At 37.3% G+C, this 26,815-nt stretch overlaps 3 protein-coding genes across 3 annotated transcripts in view; 1 reads left to right on the top strand and 2 right to left on the bottom strand.

The window, feature by feature from the left end:
• Positions 1 to 26,815, bottom strand: part of igf2bp3 (insulin-like growth factor 2 mRNA binding protein 3) — a 47,586-nt gene that overhangs the window by 1,087 nt on the left and 19,684 nt on the right. The window lies entirely within an intron of this gene.
• Positions 8,693 to 15,009, bottom strand: fam221a (family with sequence similarity 221 member A). The gene is made up of 6 exons (XM_033974889.1): positions 14,945 to 15,009; positions 14,338 to 14,511; positions 13,541 to 13,731; positions 10,537 to 10,610; positions 9,088 to 9,244; positions 8,693 to 8,883 (listed from the first exon to the last, which is right to left on the bottom strand). Exons 1-6 carry the CDS (start codon positions 15,007 to 15,009, stop codon positions 8,693 to 8,695), a joined length of 852 nt encoding a protein of 283 aa, XP_033830780.1.
• On the top strand, positions 15,683 to 25,854 carry ccdc126 (coiled-coil domain containing 126). Its single transcript, XM_033975355.2, has 4 exons — positions 15,683 to 15,964; positions 18,662 to 18,840; positions 19,620 to 19,858; positions 21,573 to 25,854. Exons 3-4 carry the CDS (start codon positions 19,621 to 19,623, stop codon positions 21,797 to 21,799), a joined length of 465 nt encoding a protein of 154 aa, XP_033831246.1. The 5' UTR covers positions 15,683 to 15,964; positions 18,662 to 18,840; position 19,620; the 3' UTR covers positions 21,800 to 25,854.

Here is a 26,815-nt window from a genome sequence, read left to right as displayed (position 1 = left end):
AATTTAAGCTCCTCAGGGCTGAAGAGGAGAGGAGGTCGGGCTGCGCAGGTGTCCATGGAGATCAGGTTCAGAGGATGAGCCATGCTTTTGAACAGGCAGGAGGCAGGAGAGGCCTGTAGCTATGGTCTGCTGTGGTCTGGGGTTACCAATGTGAGGGGACTTTAATTGTACTGTCTTGTCAGACTGCAGAAAACAGGTTAAGAGCTCTCTGTGGTGATAAGGGATAGATAAACTAGGCCTTTGTGATTTGATGTTAAGAGAGACGTGTTCTCCATCAACCTTGTGGATTTATAAATTGATTTTAGCATCATTTCATTTCCTTCACACATGTAAGTAATCCTGTTCACTAAGATCTTGATGCTGAAATTGTATGGAAAAAAAAAGTAACAGGTAGTACTAGAGCAAATAAAGAAACATAAATGCAAGTGTGTCCAAACTTTTGATTGATAGCTTATGTCTCAAGGACTATTTAATAAAAAATAAAAATAAAAATAAAAAAAAAAAACCTGGGAGGCGTAGGTCAGGCAAAGAGGCAAAAAGGGTTGCCTGGGCAACAATAGCCTGAATGTTTGCACGTCACTAATGTTCTGAATGTTACACGTCAATCTGCTCATGTGTTCTATGGCTGTGCATGTAAATGGTTGTAGTAGTTGTAAACAGTTTTGTACACAGAACGGATGAAAATTACCCTTGTGGTGTATCTGCCTTTACAGAAATGTTCATTAAAGAGAGGATATTATGCAAAAAAGACTTTTTGGAGCTTTCTACCATGTTATAATGTTCCCTCATCAAAAACAGGCCTGAAGAGGTTTTAGATGTCATCCATGCATGCCTGAGTAATCTAGCAATCTCTCGTGGCACTGTTCAAGCCCTCTTTATGGTTAGCTGTAAGACTCTATGCAACACTCAGCCCACAAGCCTACGTCACCCATGCTCCTGCAGGGTAATTTCCAAAATATACAAAAACATGATACAAAACAATACACTATAACTTGACAAACCTGATGTGACGTGAAATAGTTTCATTGGTGAAATGCACACTGATTGTGTTGTGATAGTGCTCTGAAGGGGGAGTGACTTGGTGCTGGGAGCAAATGGAGGGAAACTCAGAGCTTCAAAAATGGAAGTGAAACTTATAAAACATGTTAAAACGTTGTTTTAACATAGTAACATGGTGAAATATGTTATGTGTTAGCATTTAATACACTCTTTTTAATATACACTGTCCCTGTCATATCACGATTCATGATATGACAAGGACAGTGACATGATATAGATATATATATATATCTATATCATATATATATATATATATATATATATATATATATATATATATATATATATATATATATATATATATATATATATATATATATATATATATATATATATATATATATATATATATAATATTATATATATATTGATACAGCAGCCCACTCTTGAATGCGTCACTTGAGATGCAGTTTTCTGTCAGTAAAATTCTAATGATGAGACGGCCCACTGAGGATGACTGACAGCAAGTTAAAGTGCACCTTTAGGGAACAATGTTATAACATGGTAGAAAACTCCAAAAAGTTGTTTTAACATAATACTCGTTCATTAATGAATGCATGACATGACCTGCAGCCATGTTTTATTGAGTCTGATTGAGTCACTTAAACAGGTTCATGGAACAGACTGCACTCTGTCCACACACATCAGACTCGTGAATGTTGGATTGGAGGTGTCAGATGTAGCGTCCTCTCTTCCACCTCAGCACCTCTCCACAGCAACAGGAGGAGCAGGACATGATGGAGAGCCAGGTGAGGCAGCAGGCATCAGAGGGACCCAGGTGCAGACTGTCACCCTCTCCCCATACGCACACAGGAAGTTCAACCTACGGACCAGCTGTGTGAAACTAGCACCATAGTCAGCACACGAGTTAACGTGTTAGCATACAGCTGAGTGGACATGGAGCTGCCCCACTGAGCACTGACACATTACGCTCTTCAAAATAGCACATATGAGTAAATGTAGACAGTTTACATGAGTCATATTTTCAATAGAGATCAACCAATATGTGTTTTTTTTCCTTATCACTGATACAATATTAACTTAGAATCAAGTGCAGAGCATGGCCAGTAAGCTCTGCTGATACTGGGGCTACAGTAGCTCAGTTGGTAGAGTGGTCTGGTTAAATGTCTTGCCCAAGAACACAAATGTTGCTTCATTAATCCTGTTTACAAGGTCCTCTTCTCCAAGCACTCAGAAATCACTCTGCTTAAATTCTACCCAGGCAGTTCTGTAATAGGCCTATATCAGAAACTCTAAGGTTTACACAGTTTGGAGGTCCATAAACCATCACCAGATTCATTCTGAGCATTTCTGTGCTTCTGTGTTCACTACAAACAGATGGATATATTAACATGGCGCCTCCATTGCTTTGAGGCTTTTGTCACACCTATTGTTGTCAGCAGAGGGAGGACTAACACATATCTACTCACTTTTTCCCAAATATAGCCATTATTTTAAGACAAAACACAAATTACAACTGCAAAGGTCACCAAAATGATGAAATAAGTAACACATAGGAACATTTCCTGGTTTGAAATGCTTATGAAGAAGTTCAAACCAAACAGTACTATATATGAGAATGAAAACAAAATCAACATATGGAAGATGACCACAAAGCTCAAACAGTTTAGATCTGTTTCTGAATGAAAATGTGAGATCTTCAGATTGGAGGTCTTCAGGATGAGTGGAGATGTTTGGTGTAAGTTCTTGGCTCCCTGAGGGCCCTTCACATCAGTAGAGGCTTATTCACCCTGTGGTCAGTGGAGAGGACGCTATGCTGGGGTCCTTCTCCTGAGCCCTCTCCTCACACAGGACATGAAGTACTTACCTGAAAACTACACTTAGACTTGTCGCTCCTCTGACCTTTCTAGACCTGAACTCCTTAAAAACCTCCTTACACTTCGACAGGGTATTTATTATAACATATTTAGATCACCATGTTACCTTTTATTGTTTTGCATAAGGTGCTATAAAATGCTAAACCATGTTGTAATGTTTGAATAGAAGTGGGGAATATATTCATTATTCGTAATATGTTTTTAAAGGGGCCATATGTTGTACTATTTCTGATATATGTTGTAATGTTCTTTCCCCATTAAAAAATATACCTGGAACTATGTTTTGTTTCATTCACACATGTTCAGCACACAAATCCTGCATATCTAAGTGGTGTTATATTCTCAAACAGAAAACACTCCTTGTTTCTCCTTGTGATGTCATTAAATGTTAATACAGGAAATAGTCCACTGTGTTTTTAAACTCCACACACCTTCACAAGAGTTGTTTTGATCATGCCTAACTTTGAATTACAGCTGTTGTTTTAGCCTCATTTAAACTGCTTAACTCCTCCATGCACCAGCAGATATCAGAAACTATAGACAATTTCAACTGTAGAAAAGGTAAAACAAAAATATTCATAAATAAAATAGCATTTGTCGTGTGCTTGTCTGGTGCAAATTTTGGAAATATATACATTTTATATGGGTAGAAATGCAGGTATTGTTTAAGCAAAATCAAGAGCTTTCTGCCATATTTTAACGTGGTTCTCTCATCAAAAATTTTCCCTGAATAGATTTTAGATGTCACCCATGCATTCGTATTTTCGCAATCTCTCACAGGCCCCATTCAAACCCTCTTTACAGTTAGCTGTAAGATTCTGTACAAGTCTCAGTCCACAAGCCTAAGACACCCATGTCCCCGCACATACAAAACTGTACACAGCAACTTCACAAACCTGATGCAATCTGCAGTAGATTCATTAGCGGGATACACTGTGATTGTGTTGTGATAGAGCTCTGAAGGGGAGTAACTTAGCAAAGGGAGGGCAGACTCAGTGTGTCGTTAATGTTAATACGTTGTTTCAGCGAAGATAGAATTTTCACAACAATAAAAGGTAAACATGGTGATCTAAATGTTATGTGTTACAACCCCATAGAAGTAAAATACCTCCTCTTTAAATAAACAAACTTATGTTATTATCATCATTTACAATCCTTTGACAATTCTCTGATACTGAAATCTTCATTAATATATTTCAAATGATGTTTTAACACATTTCTGTTGGATTATGAAAATACCTTGTGATTATTGTAAGTGGCACACTCCCATAAATACTGAGATATGGAAACACAGAGGAGCACTGCATGTTAGTGTGGTCACGATATTTCAAACTCTATTTTGATACTATGGAATAGACTTGTAACTTTCAATACTTTTGATAACCCTACTTTCATAGTTTAAGTGAAAGTTTATGTAGAAAATTGAAATGAAGTGCAAATGTTTTGAAGCAAGATTACTGAAAGATGCTTAAATGAAATGGCTTACTTTAATTAAGACTGTAAAATGAACTCAATATCTCTTGTTTATTAGTGTAAATGAATCATTTGAATCCGTGGTATAATCCTTCTAGTCGATATGAGCACCCTGGATACGTGTACATTTGTGAGTGGTGATTTCTCATTAAATCCGTGTTTCTGCTCAAAGTGGGACAGTGGTGTGACTCTGATCTGCGTAACCAACTGGATTATTATATTATTAATACAACCGTAGCCTCCGTATTTGAATATATTTAACCACAATCACGTACTTAATCGGTTCAAACACTGGACAAAATGCACTGCTAAAAATCTCATGATCTTCATCTTGAGTTTTTTGAAAATCTGTCTTTCAAACCAATATTAAAGGCCCTATACCGGATTTCTCACCCCGTGTAAGCAGCTCTTCAGGCCAAAATAAGTCTGCTGTGTACTTTCTGTCTCTGTGCACAACAGCAACCGCCAACCTCACTATTCCCTGTCCATTTTAATCTCTATGGGGTTTTCCCAAATCAGAGCAGCTGTGGGTGGACATCACTGACATGTTAAACACTACACAAATAAAATTAATACTTCACCAGACACTGGAGACACTGAAGTGTTTGTGTCTCAATGCTAATGCTATTTTTTTAAGGCAAATCATTTGGGTTCTTTATTTTAATTAATCTGAACTCTAATATGTTGTTTATTTTATATTTTTGATGAAAGTTAGTGCTGCACATAGAGTGAGCATTTTATTACCAAGAATCAGGAAGAGTGTATTAGCATACTAGTTTTTAGCTTTGCCCTCTGTTGCACCTTGTGATGTCATGTTTTGGTAGTTTTCAAGTTAACAGCTCCTTTTACCTTTAGTTCAGTAGAAATAGCCAACTCTAGGCCTGAAATCATCCAAATGTTTCTAGTCAAGGTGTATGGAGTTTAAAAACACAGTGGAGCACTTCCTGTACATGATGTTACGTGAACCCAACTTAAAAACTTGTCACATTGTCTTGTTGAATTAAAAGCTCAAGTGAAAAGTACATAATAGTAGTAGTAGTATTATTAGTAAAGGTACACAAAAGGTACACAGAAAAGACATGAGTCATTTCCATTGTCAGGGTCTGTAGTTTGCAATTATCTTGGTCCTTTATTGATTAAGTGGTGATTTTGAAGAGTCCTCCTTTTGCAGACTGTGCTCAGCTTAATCAGAGGACTTGATGTGCACTACCTGTAACCTGTACTCTTACAATTTTAAAAATCTATTGCATTCACAACTGAACCTGGGTTCCCATTGCCTTAACCTGCAAATAGAGGACGCATCCTTTTTTTTTCCTCATTCTCAGTATATGTACAGGCCTCATGTGAAAACTCAGAACCTCCAGAATTCACTCACTGAGCTGCAGAGGCTGCACTAGCACGAATTCATGATTGGCTGCAGGAGCTGGGATTTAGGTAGTGACCATTCAGATCAGGGAATTTAGGTTTTAAGGATTAAGCCCATTGATTTCAGCACTGAAAGTGGCAGAACAAATGAGTTGTGTGAGTCTTATTCTGCTTTCTGATTGGATAATCGTTTTAAGAACCAAAACTCCAAATTATAACAGAAACAGCTTGGCCTCATGTCCAATGTTTTTGTAATTGAGAATAACTCATCATTATGCTTGTGATCAGTAATTTGAGTAGTTTGATTTGAACATGTTTACATCATACTGTAAGTATGGACATACATAGGTCAAGTTTATGGAATTTTAAATCCTTAAATACAGTTCCTTTTAGATATGTTGATTAAATTGTGCTCTTGCAAAAGGTCATACTTAGACTATCATGCTTTATAGAAAATATGTAATAAAAAATGCTATGGCAATGTGTTTTTTAATGTCATTCAGTCATGAATCTAAATATTGCATGTGATCAGATGGATTAGCACTGCTCTAGACAATGTAGAGTCATCACTGAGTTGAATATTCCTGACCACTTTATTTCAGTAAGTGGTGATCTCTTGTGGGTGCTGTAGCCTTTGGGAAATTGCTTGCTCTCTGCTGCCTCCAAGTGGTCATGCAAAGAAAAGCGTTTTGGAGGACAGAGCTAAATGGTCAGTTTTACCTTGAGGTTTTCAAACAAAATGTCCGCAGAGGAAAATGAAAAATAAAGGTGCACTATGAAACTTTTCTGGTGGAGGGTCTGGCACCTTCTTGTCCTCGTGGAGATTTTATTGCTTTACCTGGAATGTTCCACTGTATGAATCTCTCTACATGGATACAAGTACATTCAAGTATTTTTTAGAGCCATAGTTGAAAAAAATGCATGATTGATCAGTTTGACACTTTAAAGAGGAAGTATTACACTTCTGTGGGGTATTCACTGTAACACTACATCGTGTGGGGGCATGGGTGATGTAGGTCTGTGACCTGAGACTTGTACAGGATCGTACTGCTGATATCGATGTGACATCTGTGAACAAGTCAGCTCTTTTAAATAGTTTGTTAACATGAATGGTTGGATCTGGGTCTCATTTTTATTTTTATTTTTCTCATTTTAATGCATTTTTATCCTGATTAACGCTGAATCGAGACAAGAATCAGCACAGAAGCAGAGCAGGCAGCAGGTACAGTGAAAGCTTTGTGGACAAAAAACAGATTTCACATCATAATATCAATTTGTTTTTAAATTATTATTATTGTAGTGGGAAGTTTTATTTGGATTCTACATCATTCCAAAGGTTATGACACTCCCACCCTCATTTTCAACAAAAGGTCATTTCTCTCTGGGATTGGTATGTAGATAAAATTAGAAAATAAAATTCTCCCGATGGCTTCTGTCATATAAATAGTAAAAGAGCCAGTATTTTAAAAGCCTCTTTGAAAGATTTGGATCCCATAAAAGAGTCCCATCACTAACTGATGCTCAAAGCCCTAAGACTCACTGTTTTAATGCTGCGTTCCAGACACTTGTGACAGGTTTATTCACTTTCATCCAATCAGCATCCCAATTTGCTAGGAATCATGGGAAATGACTGCCTATGTGAGAAGCAACTGATTCTCTGTCATGGTGCACTTTCAAGACTGAGAAAACAACAATAAGTGGGTGAGATGGGAACAACAGCATGATACTATCCCACGCAGTTGTTTCTGTGTCATGTTGTAGCATCAAAGGTCTGAACTAGGTCTGAACCAGGACTAAACCAGGTCTGAACTAGGTCTGAACTAGAACTAAACCAGGTCTGAACTAGGTCTGAACCAGGACTAAACCAGGTCTGAACTAGGTCTGAACTAGATATAACCAGGTTAAAACATAAAAGTGTAAATATGACTTTACCAGAGTCCTCTGAACATCTCATGGGCTTATTCCAGGACTAAACCAGGACTAAACCAGGTCTGTTCCAGGTTTGAATCAGGCCTGAACCAGGACTAACCCATTTTAAGGAAATCACAAAAAGTAGTGCCATGATGAGCACCCCCTACTCATGTCACAGCCAGAAGGTCTGACTGGGTTTTAGCAAATGGGGTTTTTGATTTGATCTGTTCTGTTTGCACCAAAACGAAAACAAAATTAATACATGAGTGTGGTCAAAAATGTGTGGGTCTCTGGTGCATAACCTCTTTTCATGCATTTATTTTTGACCATTCAGTTAGGCACACTGGGTTCTGCCATTTTGTTGCCAATAATCACCTAGAATTTAAAATACCCTATGTATTGTATTGTCACTACTACAAGGACTAACCCAGTTCTGAACCAGGACTAAACCAGGACTAAAGCAAGATTAAATCAGAACTAAACCAGGTTTGAACCAGGTCTAAACCAGTACTAAACCAGGTCTGAACAAGGTATGAAACAGGTCTGAAGCAGGTCTGAACCAGGTCTAAACCAGTACTAAACCAGGTATGTATTGCATGTTTTTATTGGGCTTAGAAGGCGATGACTTACAAAACACAGATTAAAATACAACTTCATATTTTCGGTGAGGGAAAAATGTTAAAACTTGGTTAAAAAAGGAAATAATATGCATAATAATAATAAAAAACAAAAACAAATCCATGAACTCTTTTTGATTTATTTATTTTTATATTTTTTTTTATTTCCAATACTGGTAGAGTTTGTATTGATTAGCAAATTGCAATTAGCTAATGGTGCATTAACACATTACAACTGGCTAATGGTACATTTGTGAAGCTTGTTAGGATGCAAAACAGTTCTGATGATAGTCATGTTCTCAAGCTGGAAAAAAACCCTGCAGTATTCCAAATGAGCTGTATTGTTTTGTTGTTTTGTTGCCCTGGCTACAATTCACTTGAGTCTACAGTGTTTTCCCTCTGGTTAATCAGAACTGACTAAACTGTCATCTACAAGTGAGTGCCTTCTGCTGATGGTGAGCTGATGTTTTCAGATTTTGGGGGATTTGGACTCTCTCTGTCCTTGTCATGAGCCCTGGATTGATACATTAAGTAGATTTCCTCCTCTGATCCGCTGTTGAGCATCTGGTGGTTCAGAATGGTAGTTCTTGTGGAGCACCTGGCCTTACTCCAGCAGGGGCCTGTTCACAGAGGACAAGTACATACTGATACAGCTTTTTCTGTTCTGATACCGATGTTGATACTGAAAACAATTTATTTACTTTACCAAAAAAATTATCCAAATGTGTTTGTAACTGCGTGTAACTGTTATTTATTGTTTAAAGAAACTGCAGAACATTTAGTTGATTCTTTAGGCTTTTGCACACTTGACAAATGCACTGTACAATCACATGTATTCCCCGTGTGTCCTGCTCCGCTGCTGTCCAGTCTGAGGTATCCGTCCATGAGAGAGCTGTACCCTGTCAAACCCCCCATGGCCGCGTACGGGACGTCCCAACCCAGAGGAGCTCCACGGGCCTGCCTCTCCTGTCTGCTCTCCACCTACAGAGACACAACATAACCAGAGGAGATCATGCACAAGCAAACTACAGATCCTACAGTGTAACGTTACTTCAAAATAATATTAGGCCAATTTGAAAGACAAAACACGAGACAAACTAAATCATATCTGAAGGAGCCTTGCAAGAAATACAAATGCTCAAATAATTTCATATTGTCAACATAAAGCTTTTGTTACTTAGCAGTCATGTAGTCATACTCACAAGAGGCCACAGAAGTACCCAGCTGGAGGGTTGGTCTATTCAGAAATGGGGAAACGGGGCTGACCGTAAGAAGAAGCTAGTGTTCAGTTACATTTATTTGAGTAATTTTTTGAAGAAATTGTACTTTTCAGAAAAGTTTTATTAGAACATACTCTTACTTTAGTAATACTGTATATTGTACAGTGTAACAGTAAGTTGCGATTACTCTTGTCACTATGAGTAATTCTACAAGTGACAAAAGCTTCATGTCGACAGTAATGATTCAGTGATGATGATTTAAATGTTTGTGTTTCTTCCATTGCTCCTTCAGATATGATTTAATATTTTAAGTATTTATTTATTTTTGAGGTCTATTCTTTAGAAATACCATAATGTAGGGATTATTTCTAAAGTAATATTTTCTTCAAATAATCTTTTTATACTCTTGTGTAACTATTTAGGTCACTACTTGAGTAATATTATTTTAAAGTAATGTTGAGTACAAACCTCTGCCACCTCTGCTGATTGCACCTGCACTCTGGAGCTTGAATGAGGACCAAATTGCGCTGTGTTTTTAACTTAAGCTCTTTGTGATACAGTCCAGAGAGGAACAAGAGGTCAGTGGATCACAGCAGAGCTCAGAGGACACAGCTCTCATCATACAGAGGGTATTTGTGGAATGAGGGTGAGTAAAGGAGCAGACTCATGCTTTTATGTGAGGAACAGTTGGTTTATGTGAGACTGACACCCATCTGAAGACTGGCCTGGCTCTAGACTGGTTGCACTGTATAATCTGTATTTATCTGAGGCCTTATGTCAACAGCTGGAACACATGAGAGCACAGTAATAATGAGAAGTATGATGAAAGTGAATGACCTTTAAAAACACAGAGGAGCTCTTCTGGATTACCACCAGATGAAGTGAATACAGAAGAAGGTTTAACTGTTTACTCAAACATGCAGAAATTCAAGAATCCCACATAAGGTTTGATGAAGAAGTAAGAATATAACATGGTTAAGAGCTATAACAGTCATTTTGCATAGACATGACTGACCCTATAGTGGTTGTGTGGTTGTGGTAGTTCAAACTGACCAGCGTGCGATGGGCGGAGTAGGGCTGACCACACCCACAGGTAGAGGGACTGTAGAACCCCCGACAGGAGCTGCCTACAGGAATACAGAGGGGAAATATTATGTGTGTGTGTGTGTGTATATATATATATATATATATATATATATATATATATATATATATATATATATATATATATATATATATATATATATATATATATATATATATATATATATATATATATATATATATATATATATAAAAAACACTCTGAATGATCTTGCATCTGCACAAACCTGACTCTTATTAGGCCTGTATTAACATGTTTTATAAGTTTAATTGTGGTTTTTGACCCTCTGAGTTCCGCATCCCTTTGTGTATCTCTCCCTTCAGAGCACTCTGATGGAAATTTATGTGTATTCATGTTGTGAGGAAAATGTTCTTGTGTATGTGTATGTATGTCGTTGTGTAAATGTGTTTGATCTGTGTCAGTCTGTCAGCGACACCAGACCAGACATTAACATGTGTGAACGCTGAAGGGGCCTGAAGGTTTTTTTCCCAGGTTTTTTCCCAGGCTTGTCCTTGTGTTTTAACATGATATCTACCTGATAATCCAGCAGAGATACTGTGAGGGAAACATCACCTATGCCACAGATCAGCTCTGAAGAGCAGAATATAATAGACAAAGCAAACTGTGAGACACTCTGTAAACATAAACATCGGTTTAGTTTTGCTACACTTTGCTTTATATAATATCTAGCTTTGAGCCCTACTTGATTGTATTCTATTAGCAAATAAACAGTCAGACAGGTGAAAGTCCCTGCTATTTAGCAAACAGTCACTAGGTGAAAATCCAATCTAGGGTTACTGGCTAGTAAAAGGGTGAAAAAGGATGAGATTCCCTGTGCATTTAAGTGTAAAGACGGGCTGAACTTTCTCATGAGGGAGAGTAAATTCAAAGCAGCAGTGCCCATCTGTCAGGTATAAGAATGGAGATATAATATAAGTGCAAAATGCGTCATGTCAACACTATGATGCATTGAAAATGATCACATTTCCAACATTATTAATTATTTTACTAATTTTACTAACTCTAATGCACTCACAATGTTAAGTGTGAAGAACTGTATCAGCATGTAAAAAAAAAAAAAAGCTGAAAACTGATTCACATGCAGAAAATTGTGCTTAAGTACAGAGTGTGACACCAGAAGTCATGACCTGATCAGTCAAACTGTACGGTGTAAATTGTGCATTATCAGAAAATATGTGTTTAACATTTGAACAGTTGTCAATAAGAAATTATTGGATGTAGTTAAATTATCCACTCCTTTTTTTTTTTTTTTTTAGATTGTTAGTCTTTGTTACTTTATACATCTATCTATCTATCTATACATATATATATATATATATATATATATATATATATATATATATATATATATATATATATATATATATATATATATATACACACACACACATACGTACAAACATATATGTGTGTGTGTGTATTATTTATATATATATGTGTTTAACATTTGAACAGTTGTCAATAAGAAATTATTGGATGTAGTTAAATTATCCACTCCTTTTTTTTTTTTTTTTTTAGATTGTTAGTCTTTGTTACTTTATACATCTATCTATCTATCTATCTATATATATATATATATATATATATATATATATATATATATATATATATATATATATACACACACACACATACGTACAAACATATATGTGTGTGTGTGTATTATTTATATATATATATATATATATATATATATATATATATATATATATATATACACATACGTACAAACATATATGTGTGTGTGTATTATATATATATATATATATATATATATATATATATATATATATATATATATATATATATATATATATATATATATATATATATATATGGAAATTTGGATGGAAATGTATCTATATTAATGTTGTGAAGAAAATATTCTTATCATATGTCTTTGTGTGAACGCATTTGATCTGTGTCAGTCTGTCAGTGACCCAGACCAGACATTAACATGTGTGAAGGCTCTGTCCCATCCTCCAGGAAAGCCTTTGTTGTTTTACTGTCTGTAATGACTGATGTTTTGTAATTCTAGTATAAATACTCAGAGCTCAGATGCTCTGAAGGGAGAGACTAAAGGGAGACTGATTAAAGACTTGCTTAGGACAATAGAAGGCTGCCAGTCTGTGGCCAGGGCAGGCTTAGGCCCTGTTCTATCAGTTGTAACACAGAATAAACCTTTTGGTATTTCATAACTCACCAGGCTTTGTAAATGGATTATTATTCATCTAGTTATAATTTTCCACAACAAAGCTATCACAACACAATCATTGTGCCTCCCACCAGTGAAACTACTGCACATCACATCAGGTTTGTCAGATTATTGTCTAGAGTTTTATATAATATTTTTGTATATTTATATAGAAGTTAATGTATCAGTGTGGATGGTGATGGATTTGCAGTTGATTGCATTTTCAAATGTACTTAATGCTGTTGCATTAACACTAACCAACTGTCTTGAGTAAGTCCAATAATTGGCAGTATTTCTTCAAAATTACACAGATGGCTTCATAATATGTGGAAAACACACTGTTCCCCTTGTGATGTCATGTAGTAAGTGCTCCACTGCATTTTTGAACTCCATACCCCTTTAGTAGAATCATTTGGAAGATTTCAGCCCAACATCTACTAAACACAAAGTAAAAGGTAGCTGTTAACTTAAAAACTACTGCCTCATGATATCACAAGATGGAACAGAACATTCTGAGCTTTGGAGATGTAGACAGACTAATAAACCACAAGATTATTGAAACATGCGTGAATGAAATAAAACCCAACTCCAGGTATGGTTTCGATAATTTGAGTAATAATATTATAATACGACTTCAAGCCCAGTCAATTTTGGGTAATATAAGATATAAAACAGCAGCAATAAAGTAAAATCAACGTATATTTTTTTGACATCCCAAAGCCCCCTCCCACACTCACATCTGGAGCACAGGTGTCCCATGGTGGCTTCGTGCTCCTCAGGCAGATGTTTGCACCTGCAGCGCACTGGTCGGGAGCCCATCTGAGGAACATACTGGTACTGTGAGCACGGGCAGCCATGCACATGGCATGGCAACACCAGGGGGCGCTGTGTGGGTAGCTCCTCATACTCAGACTGGTGCTGCTTGTACCTGGACAGAACATGTGAACAGTTAGTTCACATGTTCTATACTTTCAGATGCTTTATGTCTAGTATGTCTGGGCATTTTAGCATTTGTCATATTTGAATAACCAGTTTCACAATGGACAAAAGGAAATAGTTAAAGAGGACATATTGTGCTTGTGTCTGCTATATAGTATGACACCCGTGGATGTTTTACTTTGCACATTTTAAATCGCAATATTCATCTAAAACAGCTCAATAAAAGAAACAAATCCGCAACTCAATGGAAGCTGACGTCATCACAAAAAAGAGCCATAGAGTTGAGTCTCCTATGGATAGATCAGATCACACGAGTAGCCGCTTTTTTTCATTTGTACCAAAATTACTAAACTGCAGAATCCTATGAATCACAGATTAAGAGAAGTACAAAGTTAGAGTTAGTTGATGATCAAAATGGCATCTTGAAAATAAGCTATTGCTCAAACATGCACAAATCACCCCAAATACAACTTCAGGTGAGTAAATGATGAAGGGTTAAAAGCGCTAAAAAGTCAATTGTGCAAAATAGGTCTGCTTTAAACAAATATTTCCTCTGAACTGCATGTCCTTCTGCATAGTTGTTAGTAGCTAATACCTGTGTGTGCAGAAGCAGGGGGTCTCGGGGCCGATCAGTTTGCAGTCAAGGCCCCCGGCAACACCATAGCTCACATACAGGCGGTTCTGTATGCGCCTGGGGACCACTCTCCTCTTGTACTCCTCATACTGCTGTGGCGTGAACAATGTTCCTCCATCATCCTCTCCCACGATCCTGTTTAAGGAAAAATATAGGAATTCTGTACAGTTTTGCACTCATTTATTTTGGATGGTTGCAACAGATAGGTACAGGTATAGGAGTATTTACAGTATTGAAATATTTATACATATATTAAAAAAAGTATGATTTGGTGATATGATGTCCAATAACACAAAATACTAAAAAAAAACAAAAAACATTAAAACTGATTTGACACCTTTTTCCAGCTGAAATTATAACTGTGCCAATTTTGCTGTGGGGGCCCTATATTCTGTGTTGTCTTAGATCTGCTTAGAAACCATATTAAAACTGGAGAATGGCTCTTTTGTTTAAGAAAATAAGATGACAAACATGTTAGCAAATAGCATATTTAGCAACTTAACAGGCCTGGGAAGTGAACTGAAGGTAATGATCATTATTACTCACACATGTATAATGTAATACAGACCTCCTGTACTCACAATACTCGTCCACTGCCTGTAGAGCAGACTGGTCCAGACTGATCCGCTCCATGGGCTCAAACAACACAAACAAAGGAGAGTTAAAGTTAGACTCCTCCGATCCCAAGAGCTACAATGTTTGACAGTGTTACCACGACAACTGACTGGGTGTCATTTGACATACTGAGAGACCTATTGCTCTTTTCTGCTCTTTTCCATTTATAACAATAGGCCTATCAGCAAGGATATACTTAGACTAATAAAATAATATATGTACACAGGCCTAAAGTCTGTAGATTAAAAAAACTTATGTAGCCTGTGTAATAACTTGCAGTTTATAAAGTTTCAGAAGCATATTGTAAACTCAGTTATAGGTTTTATGCTCATTAATCACTATGTAGCTGATTCTGCAAGCTTATTTATTTATTTTTATTTTTTTGTGGGGGTGAACATGTTCACCTGGGTGAGGTCATGTAATTAAAATCTAAATCTTACATACTGTTCCTAAAGACCCTTGACAATGACATTAATAAAACACGTCCAAACCATAGACTGTATATTTATAATGTATATATTCTTTATACACTCTATGGTACCAACCAACCCACATTTCCGTGAACAAACCTTGTAAAATAGGTCACTGGATAACACTCTTTTCTTCGAATGTATGCAAACGAATGCAAAACAACCCACGTGCAAACCTGCGCAGACTCGGACTACACTTCCCATGATGCCTTTCGGAAGTCACGTACAGTGGACGTTCACCATGACAGTCAGTGGTCCTATGTTTGGGACAAGTCTGCTCCACTCTACGTAGATCTCAGCTGTCCCGTGTGTGTCCGTATGCTCACAGACTTTAGGCCGAGCATTGCGGTCACAGAGGCCGAAGAGAGGAGCTCGTGAGCCCGGGTGGAGCTGTCTGTGCACGGGCTTAAGCTAACCAACATAGCCGTTATCTCGCATCCGTCAGGCGGAGCTAAAACCCGTGGATCTTTTTCACTCTGTTCTTCTGATAAAGCAGGTCACAAGTACGTATTATGTTTGGACATTTTATAAATTATTGTGCATATATTTTAATCTCTTGTTCTGTGGTGTTGTGTACCAGTTTATGCTAGCAGAGGCAAGTTTGTTTTAGCTCGGAGGCTAGCTCTGATGTTGTTATTATTATACTTCGATGGAAATAATGTAGCCTCACTGCCTGGGGGGTCGGTGACATTTTACTCTGAGCTTTTTAATGCATTTACGTACAACAATCTAATAAAAAGCAGAAGTACAAAATATTGGTTCCACAAATGACTCAAGAGTGAAAAAGTATTTGTAACTATTACTTGAGTAAGAGTAACTTAAAGAGTAACTGTTTGGACGTAACATGTGATTTATCGTTTTGATTTAAAATTATATGCAGTTAAACCTTAATCTTTATTTATTATTTGCTCAACTTCTCAAAGAAATGGCTTAAATGTGAGGTAGTCCAGTCCAGTGTGTGAAACTGACCCACCAATGTATCTTGTTGCATGAAATAATTGTGCTACAAGCTAGAATATAAGTACTAATATTACTATTGATACTAATGATAAAGTAATGTCTTGGTTCTCATGGATGTTCGCACCAATAAGACCAGCAACAATGTAAGCACAGGGACGGAAAAAAGCTAAAGCTGTACAGTACCACATTTTACTCAAGAAAGAGTAGTGATACTTCAAACTAAATATTATTAAGTAGGAGTAAAAGTATGGTATCCAAAAATTACTATTACACACCTGGCATACCCTTTCTGCTGGTGGGTTTGCCACTTTTTGCCTAAAATGTCCCACAGTATGGCATTAAATATGTCTAGTATCTTGTTCATTTACAGGAGTTATGCTGCTACAAAGTTACCTTGAAAAACTTTCTTACTGATAGTGTAATCACGCTCCATAGATGGGGCCTGTGACTTGGCCTGGTGGAGGTAGATCAGTTCAATGATATACTGTGGAATATTCCAGGCAAAGCAACATCTCCCTGGAGACAAGCAGGTGGCAGACCCTCACCAGAAAAGTGTATAGTACATCTTTAAGTTACCAACATTACTATCCAGAATGAGTTTACCCATAGTACCAATTTTAAGTACCAATTTTACTAAAACATAGTTAACATCATTACATTTCACATTTTATTACCTAGTTTGACCATTTTGTTGTCTATTGTTAAGAAAGGCCGAAACTTGTCTAAATTACATTATAGTAGTTGTTATTGTTATGGTTGTTAAATGAACATTTGGGTTTCCAGAAAAATGACTTTTTTGGTAGAGCTGGGCACTCCGAAAAGGTTTGGTAAGTACTGATTTGTTGGGGGTCATAGATTATAACTATACAGCAGACCCAAGCACAATATGTATACTTATGATAATGAACAAAATAATTTTAACTATTTACTATAGCTTTTACTAGGTGATTTTAATACTTCAAAAAAATATATAGATCTTGTATTGTGTATAGATGTGCAGAAAAGTATTACTTCTCAAGTAGTCTTGTATTGTCTGAAGTGCTGGTTTCACTGTTTTTTCAAAGTCCCTAAAGGATCCCTGGTATGCAAAGTGTAATATAGCTGTATGCCAATTCCTCTAAAATTTACACAATGTGAGAGTATGAGTGAAGGCAGTAGTGCGGTGATCATCCCTATCACCGTATCAAAGAGTAAAGGGTGTGACTGGATTGGAGTGTATCTTTATTGGTTCACCTCTCTAAATGATACGATTAACCAAGTCTGACTTTGCTTTAGATAATCACCAATGTTTGAATTCAGGCAAGAGAAAATGACTTGTGTAGATTAGGGATGTCAAGTTAAGTATCAAAAATCAGATACAAACTGATACTAAAACTTGTATTAAAACTCATTTGAGCTGGTATCAATACTAAGAAAGTCACATTCACATGAGAGAAATGAACCTTTCTTGAATAGCTTTTGAATGATCTTGGGCTCTATCAGAACAAGTATATAGACTAGTATACACCCATGGATCACTATAGGACCTACCTGGACAACTCGGGGATTACACAGATATAAGGCCACATGATAATATAAAAGAAAGTACTACCATTTAATGTTGAATGTCACAACCTATTGTCTATGTAAAGAGTATTTCTTTATTATTTGTAGACTCAGAATTGGTATTGAGTAAAGAACAGTGTAATAGTCTGACAATCTAGGTATCCATGTTTCAGACTCCGCCCCTGCAGCCTGATGTTTGTATTCAGAAACACCTGGATGTAATCAGAGCGATCTCATGTGATGTGACAGTGCTTGAAATTGTCTGGCACTGGCAGCAGAAGCTTTATGTTTTTGAACATAAAGCTGCACATTTACCTAGTTTCCACTAATGTTGCAAAAAAAAAAAAAAAAAAAAAGACTAGTACCAGTAATAGTACATAGTTTAGTAGCGAAAAAACATGATTTAGTGTTTAGTTCCACTTTAAGGACAATTCTTGAGAAGCACTGAACTAAGTATAGTTGCACTAAGTAAATTAGACTGAACTACTATCATCACTTGGCAATCTAGTTTAGGCAATAACAAGTAGATAACCCCACATTCATAAATATTTGCCTCTGCAGAATGATAGTAGTAAGGCCAGCCCAGATACATTTGATACAGTTTTTGCACCATAAAGAGAGTTCACCTGTGCACTATTCTTGTATGTGATTCTATTTTGTAATTAAAATTCTATGTTTTGACTTTTATGTGACAGAAAAGATGCCCTGACCCGCAGCACCCCTCTGTGGAGAGGCAGTGCACAGCATGTCCTGAGTGCACCTGAGCGTTTGCTTCAGACCACAGCATACAGGACACCACATCCTCTCTCCCTCTACAGAAGGCTCCTGGTGGCTCCTGGGGGCCCCTCCTCCCCTCCACGCCCTGTAGGCAGAGGTAGGTCGAGTAAGACTATTTTTACTGTTGTCAAAAAAAGTTGAGGTAGGAATGGGTACTGTTTGAATTTAACACTACAGTATTGGAAAATGTAAATAAAATGTAATACCTTTTTCTTCCCCTTTTTTGCTAAAATGTTTTAATGCCTTGTGGGTCCTGTGGATTAAGAACAGTGTGAGGCAGTGTTGCCACAAATGGTTAATAAAGCTATAGTTTATGATTTGGTTCATTCTTTTTTGTAGTTCTAGATAAAGATCATTATGCAAATAGGTCTGAAAAATTATGCTAGTTCTGAACACCAGGCATTGCTTTCGTTCTTTCACCAAAAGCAATTGAGTAGTACAGGAAGGGAATATTACTCAATAGCAGCATTTCTTAATGCAGTAAAATAATCTAGTTTATTCAAGTACTAAGTTAATGGTTTTACAGCAACAAACACTCATCACATGTAAGCAGCACTAGTACAGCAATAGTATGTCCAAAACACCCTTTGCATGAGTTTGGTATATTTTATGTATAATAAAGGCTCAGGTCTTGGCAGTTGGCACAGAATGGAAATTTTATAACACAATAATGTAACTCGGGTGATTTTTATGATTTCTCCACACCGCCGACTTTTTATTACTGTCTTTATTACTATCTGTCCAACGTTTAGTATTTGTCATCTGGGCTCACTGAAAATTGAATGTTGTGTGATGTAACAATCCCAAGCGTTATGTTTTCCTATATAAAGCCTGTTGCTGCTAAACCCCACATTTCTATGTTTGCGTTTTTTTCAGGATGGTGGGGGTGCTGTCCCGCAGGAGCATGTCTCAGCGTCTCAGCCTCCTCCTGGTGGTGGTGGGCCTGGTCTGGGGGCTCATGCTACTGCGCTACACCGTCCATCAACCCAGGCACCAGAGCAGCCACGAGCTCCGTGAGCAGATCCTAGAGCTAAGCCACAGATATGTGCGCGTGCTCAGAGAGGAGAAGGAGAGCGCTCCGGGAGGGCCACAGGGCACCGCACTTGCTGGATATGGTAACACCCTCACAGTGTACCCTAACAAAGTGTTCAATTTGACAATACTTTTTAATTTAGTTTGATTTTAGTCTAGTTTTAGTCAACAAAAATATAATACTGAGTCGCCTAAATTAACAATAGTTTTATTCATTTTTATTGTAACTCTGATAAATGTTATGTTTGATGATTGATTTATCATCATTATGATATGATTTTGTTTTAGTCAGCAAAAATATGACATTTTATAATAGTCAAGGAAATGAACACTATCTCACAGTGTATTTGGGAAGGATTAAGTGAGTGTGACGTCACCCACAGCGTTCAGCTCCAGTCAAATGAAGCTCATCGAGGCTAGAGCAGTTATAGAGGCCAATTTGAAGCAAAATTGCATATTTTGGAATTCTGACATTATCTGAAAGTATCATAGCAACCAAAGAGCCAATCTGGAGCGAGGCTGTTGAAGGTAACTCCCCTTCCCACCCGTGCCGCTAGTTTAACAGGGAGCAGCCGCTTAGCAACGCTGTCAATCAAACCTGTAGCGGAAGCGAACTTGGGAAAAGAAGGCGTCTGATTTGTCTGTTATTAATGTTCATATCTTGATTTACAGACACAATAGCAAAAATAGTAGATTAAAATAGTAAATTATGATCATGTGGAGCGGGTCAATACGAACATTTTAAGATCAAAATGACGAGCCTGATAGCAGTAGTTGTGGAAAGAGGGGGTGTCAGAGGGGGGTTCCTATTTGGAACGGGGCAGCTAGCAGGTTAGCTATGCCCATCTATAAATACATTCGATGGTTTGGGCACCCTTTCGGAGCCATATAGCTGAAGAGTCTGTTTCTTAGTCCCAAGACTATTATATAATATTACAAGGGCCGAGAATCAAAACCTATAACTCATAATATAATATAATGCCCAGAGAGTTTAATGTGTAATACCATGATTTCACTAGTGAAAACATCAAATTGGCTTCTGGCAGCTTTAGAAGGCTGTTGTGCAAATGTATTTGGCAATGCAGATGTGGGATTTCCATAGTGACAGGATTAGGAAGATGAGTCTGTTTAGGACGGAAAATATGTCTCGATGGGTTCCTGTGCTGTGTAACTCCTGACAGGCTTCAAAGGGTGATTTCATGAAATTGGTTCCAGTTGCGTCCCAAATAATTGATTGATCCAGTTTGCTCTTTAGACTAGAATTGATATTTATAATAAGTAATTCTATAGCATGTGACTCTTTATTAGCTACAATGAACTAGCTATTGGCACAACTGTCACTCAGCATTAGGGCTGTAACTAAGGTTAGGATACACTTTATTGTTCTCTGGGAAATTTGTCCTCTGCATTTGACTTATCCTTCAGTGCCACTGGAGTTTCTCTGCAGGAGCACTGCAGCGGAGTGCTCGGGGAGCCATCTAGAGATCTTGAGCCGGTCTTGGTCAGGACTACCTTAGCTAGAGAATTTGACCTATTGTGCAGGTTTTGGGTTGATGGGGGAAACCAGGGAGGCCAGAGAAAACCCACCCTCCTCTGGGTGGGTTTTCTACAGCCTATTGCTTGTTGCAGCCCTACTCGACAGTTTTATAATCTAATTCTATACTGTATTTGTAATGTTTCTGATGATAAAACAAAACTACTAAATGTTGATTTGGTCAGAGGCAGAGCTCACATTTGCCCAGAGGAACATTCATATATGTGTGCCATTTAACCTCCCTGTCCCCTCTGTACCCACAGCTGACCTTAAGAGGACCATCGCCGTGTTACTAGATGACATCCTGAACCGCTTGACAAAACTAGAGGGCAAAATCACCCTGATGTCCAACTCCTCCTCCTCCACCAACTCCTCTCAACCAGCAGGGAGCGCTCTGTCCTCTGCCCCCATGTCCTTACAGAGGCCCGGCAAGCTCAAGCCCACCGCTAGGACGTCCCGACTGCACCCACACGTCCCCAATCGCCTCTAATCTCACCTCCAGCCAGACTGTTGCACCTGCTCCTTTAACAGGACCGGATGCTGCTATTTTCTAATCTATGTTATAATGTTGTTTCCTCATCACAAACATACCTGGAGTTGGGTTTTGTTTTATTAATGTTTAGTATGTTTAACACACAGACCTGCATAAACCCTTCATATTTAGGCTTAGTTATTCTCTCAAACAGCCTGTTCCACCTTATGATATGTGGTAATGCAGGAAGTGCTCCACTGTGTATTTAAACTCCATACTCAATCATCTGGATACTCTCAGTCCTGGAATTGCCAATCTCTAAACTTACAGCCACCTTTTACATTTTGTTCAATAAACAACCACTTCATGACATCAGAGCATTTTAAGTTTAAGTTTTTAAGTACTGAAACATGAAACAAAACAGAACTCCAGGTATGTTTTTGATGAGGTAAGTTATAACATTGCTAAAAGCTCACAGGAGTTAATTTTGTGTAATATAGAACCTTTAAGAAGTTTCTATTTATTTTTACGAGCCTGCACATTTTTGGTTAAGTTTTGATTTTATTTTTCTTTTTTTCTTTCTGATGCCATATTTGCAGTGTTATGTTTAGCTGCTGGATATGTGTTGACACCAGCTGTACTCCTCACCTGCTTGAACTTCTCAGAATTGGGGTTGCATTATATACATTGAAAACTAGTCTGAAATTTCAATGATATGAGATGGCATTTTAATCTGAACATTACTTAAAGTGCATATGACAGGTTTTTAGTTTTTTCTAATTCTGACTTGGTTTGAAAGACTAGTACCTCTGCTAAATATTCATAATAGTTTTACAACAGTGGCAAACTGTCAAGAAAAGTACAAAAAAAACAAGAAATTGCACTGAGTTCTATTCTAACAGAATACCTCTACGTATGTCATCACCATAGACTATATATAAATGGACACAGCTAAACTTCTAGACGCCGTGTTTCAGATAGAAGTGAGCATGAGCATGTTTCCAGCTCCATCAAATCTAGTTCCAGTTCACTTTCCATTGAAAAAACGTTGCCCCTCTCTGCCATCAGACTCGACATTTTGGTCTTAAAGGTTTTCATATTAACCTCCTCTACGTGATCCTGGTGTTTTTATTTAGTTATTTTTTCTGTAAATCAAAATGTGAACATTAACAACTGACAAAGTTTTTAGTTGCTATGATACTGACGGTCGGAATTCCAAATATGGAACTCAGCTCCAGATTGGTCCCTGTACCTGCTCTAGCCTGAATGAGCTTCATTTGACTGGAGCCGAACACGATAGGTGGCATCACACTCCCTTTGTCCACTTTTAAATACAGTCTATGATCATCACAAAGAAAACTCCATCCAATATGCAGGGACAATTTATGCACAAGGAAGGCATCAACTTTGATTAAACAAAATAAAGGTGTTATTTAGGATAATCTTAATATAGAGATTAGGATTATCCTAAAACTATGGTCACTAGTTAATAGTTACAGATTTACCTCTGCACGTGCCTGCTACCCATGTCCAATCAGGAAGGAAAACTATAACCTGCACCAAATTTTTTAAATTAGTCAAGATGTGTAGTAAAATATTAAATAAAATAGTTGAACCTGTCAGATGCACTTTAATGTTAATTATGTAAAAACCTCACTGTGATGTAGATTGTTCTGCTCTAAAGTCCCGCCTGCTTTGAAGTCTCTCAGGGTTCTAGTAGTAAATTTCCCATTCATTTTCCCATGAACTTTTTGAATAATTTAAAGGTGTGACAAAGGCTAAGCATGGTAATTATGGTAACTACTGTCCGTAACGTGGTTATTGTCATTTAAAAAAACAAAAACATATTTTAAAACTTAGTAACTTGTTGGTTTCAAATTTCAGAAACTAATTTTATATTAAATTGTAGGTCTTGTTGTGATTAGACTGTGCAGTCCCTCAATCATGTCATTAGTTACCACAAAAACTGATTAATAATGTGTTTTTTAGTAAGTCCATGGGAAAGATTTATGAGAAATTTACTTCCAAAGAACCTTGAGCTGTGTGGTCACTGGCTACATTTCATGCACACCAAAATCTGATTATTATCAGATTTTTGGAGCTTTAAAATTACTTGTAGTGCATTTGACAGATTTATATATTTTTCAAATTATTACCTAGTTGGTAAATATTGATCATAGTTTTACATCAGTTAAGTGTCAGTTTGTGAAGAAAAGTAGAAAACAGTTAAATACAGGAAGTAGTTCTTAAGTTCTACAACAGAATCCCTCTCCCCATCTCATCCACATCCAAAATGCTGAGACAATTTAGACAAGGAAGACATTTTTCTGACTGTTTACATCTTTATTTTGTGAAATCAATGTTTAGTCATTTATTTTCATTAGTCAAACCATGTGTATTTTGTAATTTAGACAAGTTTTGGCCTTTTTAACATTACGGTTGCTAAGTAACATACCACTACCGGTACATATGTCATATCTGCTGTCCTTGTCCAACCAGGAAGTAAAATTACAAACTTCACCAAAATTACAAAACTAGAAAAGACAAGGAAAGATTTTTGTAAAATCTTAAATATAATCATGTTAATTATGTTTTAGAGAAATGAGTAGTCTAACTTGTCACATGCACTTTAAATGACAGGCAAAATCAGCTGTGAGTAATTAGAGAGACCATGATCAAAAGTTGGTTGATTTAGCCTTTTACTTGTCATTTTAATGATCTTCTTATTCCAACAATCTGATAATTAGATTTTGAGTGTGCGTGTAAACACAGCCACTGTTGAGCTCCATTTCACTGGGATAAGTCCAACGTCAAACATGGAGCAAAAGGACTTTCAATACAAAAATGATGACGATGGTAGATTGTGATTGGTTAATGCCACACTATTGTACTGTACTGTACTGTACACTTAATGAAACTTTGAATATTTACTCGACTATGTACAGTGCCCTCCTCTCATATTGTCCTGATCAAATCCAACAGACTGTGTGATTCATGAGGATTTGGGGCCATTGGTACTGAACAAAAAAAATCAAATTTAAAAATTGTATTTATGGTTCCATTTAATGAAATTCGAGATGATGCTTGTATTTGAAAGATAAATCTAATGTAAAAAACACAAACTTAGGCCTTAAGTGAACAGCTTGAGAATGACCTTGATCTATATCAGAAAAAATGTTTAGTATTATTTACTGTTTTTAGTCATTTTGGGCAATTTTAGAGCAAACTAAGCAAGCAAGCTTTGTGTGTGCTGCTTTCAAGGCCTCTGCAATTCCAAGTACTACATGAGATCACACAGGACTGCCCCGGGATAACAGCCAGGGATTTCTGATTCTGTACCTCTCACTCCTCCCCCCTCATTCTCCCCTTTAGTCCTCCAAACCCCTCCTCCCCTCTACTCCTTCAGACCCCTCCCTCCACTCCCTTCCCCTAGTCCTCCAGGTACTGCCCAGTTTTGTGGCTTAATTTGAAATGTGGTTGTGGACTGATCTTATGTGTTTAGTCCCACTTCATTCTGCTGTGTTATTGGGCTCCTTCTCATTGTCAAATCTTAAGCTTACCTTTTTTGTTTTTATGTTTTTTTCCCCAGTACAAGTGGAGGGCACTGTATCGCTGAGGCTTGTGTCCGTCTTGCTGCTTGTTGAGCCCACATACTCCACGTATCATCTAGAATCCAAAGAGTTGATTTAACATGTAACTTTATGCAAACGAGTGGACGAGATCTTCTTAAGCACATACTGAGTAGATGTATTTTCCTCGCCTGTCGTACTGTTAACTGCTCGGGTGACGCACTGTGACATTTCTATGACTTAAGGCCTTGTTCATAAACTTATTTTTATGCTCTAATATCTATAAGCAATATCTCATCCAAGCTGCAAAGACTGTAACTCAAAATGCCAATACGAGGAGTGCTAGAAGACATTTATTTTGCTTAGAAAATACAGAATGCAGAGAATGCATTTAAAGTGTGATATTTTATGAACAGATGGAATTTTCCGCAGTAAAGTTTGAAGAGAAAATACTGTTTGTATCCGATTTATTGCAATAAAACGTGTATCCACTGTGCCTGCACCATCACTGCTCCTAAGGGTTTTTTAATCATTTCTAATGTATATACTTTTAAATGGAGAGGCCTACAGCCAACCCTCTGCTCCAAACTACATGCACTTACTGAGAGTTCACACATTTGACTATTTTTTGTCTTAAGTTACTGATTCAAAGTCTGTATTGTGAGCATTTTATAAATTTTGCCCCAACCTTAATTTAACTTATATATATATAGTGGCGGCAACATTTTTAGTCATCAAGGGGCACCGTAACACCTATATTTGACTGAAATAAGAGTACTATATTATTATCAAAATAAGTACTCAAATAATTGTATGACATAAATAGTTAGGGAAATTGACATACACACCATCTCTATTTAAAACAATTGCCTCATAAAAAAATAAATATGCAATGTCTATTATGGATATTACCAGAGATGACCTTTGATCTCAACATCTACACCCCACAGGAAACTGCCCCTTTTGTAATGACAGCTGCCCACCACTAGAGGTCATCCTTGGTTACATCATCAGCACACGTAACTCATCCTAGACAAGTTAGACGCGTCATAACGAGAACTACTGCATTGTCACTACATTTTGGTGAGGAAATAGTTATGCTTAAAGAAACTATATGGATTCTGTTCACAGCTGACCCTGGGTTGCCAGTATCTGCAGATAGAAAAATGTGTCCTCTCAGTATATGGACAGGCCTCATGTGAAAGCTCAGAACCTCCAGAATTCACTCAGAGCTGCAGAGGCTGCACTAGTACTGATTAATGATGGCTGCAGGTGCTGAAGTTTAGATAGGGACCATTCAGATCCTTTTTAGGCTTAAACCAACTGGATTTCAACATTGTGTGAGGCTCATTTTGCTTTGATTGGACAATAGTCTTGAAAACTAAAGCACCAAATTATAACAAACTTTGCCACCGTGTCCACTGATGAATAAATGAACATTGCAGCTTTACCATTAGGAGCTACA

Source organism: Periophthalmus magnuspinnatus, chromosome 11, assembly GCF_009829125.3.
Source record: "Periophthalmus magnuspinnatus isolate fPerMag1 chromosome 11, fPerMag1.2.pri, whole genome shotgun sequence".
Classification (NCBI taxonomy): Eukaryota; Metazoa; Chordata; class Actinopteri; order Gobiiformes; family Gobiidae; genus Periophthalmus; species Periophthalmus magnuspinnatus.
The sequence above is the reverse complement of the archived record's forward strand: the minus strand, read 5'-3'. Positions and strand labels throughout refer to the sequence as shown.

Bases quoted from the DNA above. Each gene is read 5' to 3' on its own strand.
- ccdc126 (XM_033975355.2), top strand. From the start codon at position 19,621: ATGGTGGGGGTGCTGTCCCGCAGGAGCATGTCTCAGCGTCTCAGCCTC. The intron at 19,859-21,572 runs GTAACACCCTCA...CTGTACCCACAG, and splicing joins CACCGCACTTGCTGGATATG to CTGACCTTAAGAGGACCATC.
- fam221a (XM_033974889.1), bottom strand. From the start codon at position 15,009: ATGGAGCGGATCAGTCTGGACCAGTCTGCTCTACAGGCAGTGGACGAG. The intron at 14,512-14,944 runs GTCTGTATTACA...TTCCTTAAACAG, and splicing joins GAGTATTGTGAGTACAGGAG to GATCGTGGGAGAGGATGATG. The intron at 13,732-14,337 runs GTATTAGCTACT...TGTTCTGTCCAG, and splicing joins CCCTGCTTCTGCACACACAG to GTACAAGCAGCACCAGTCTG.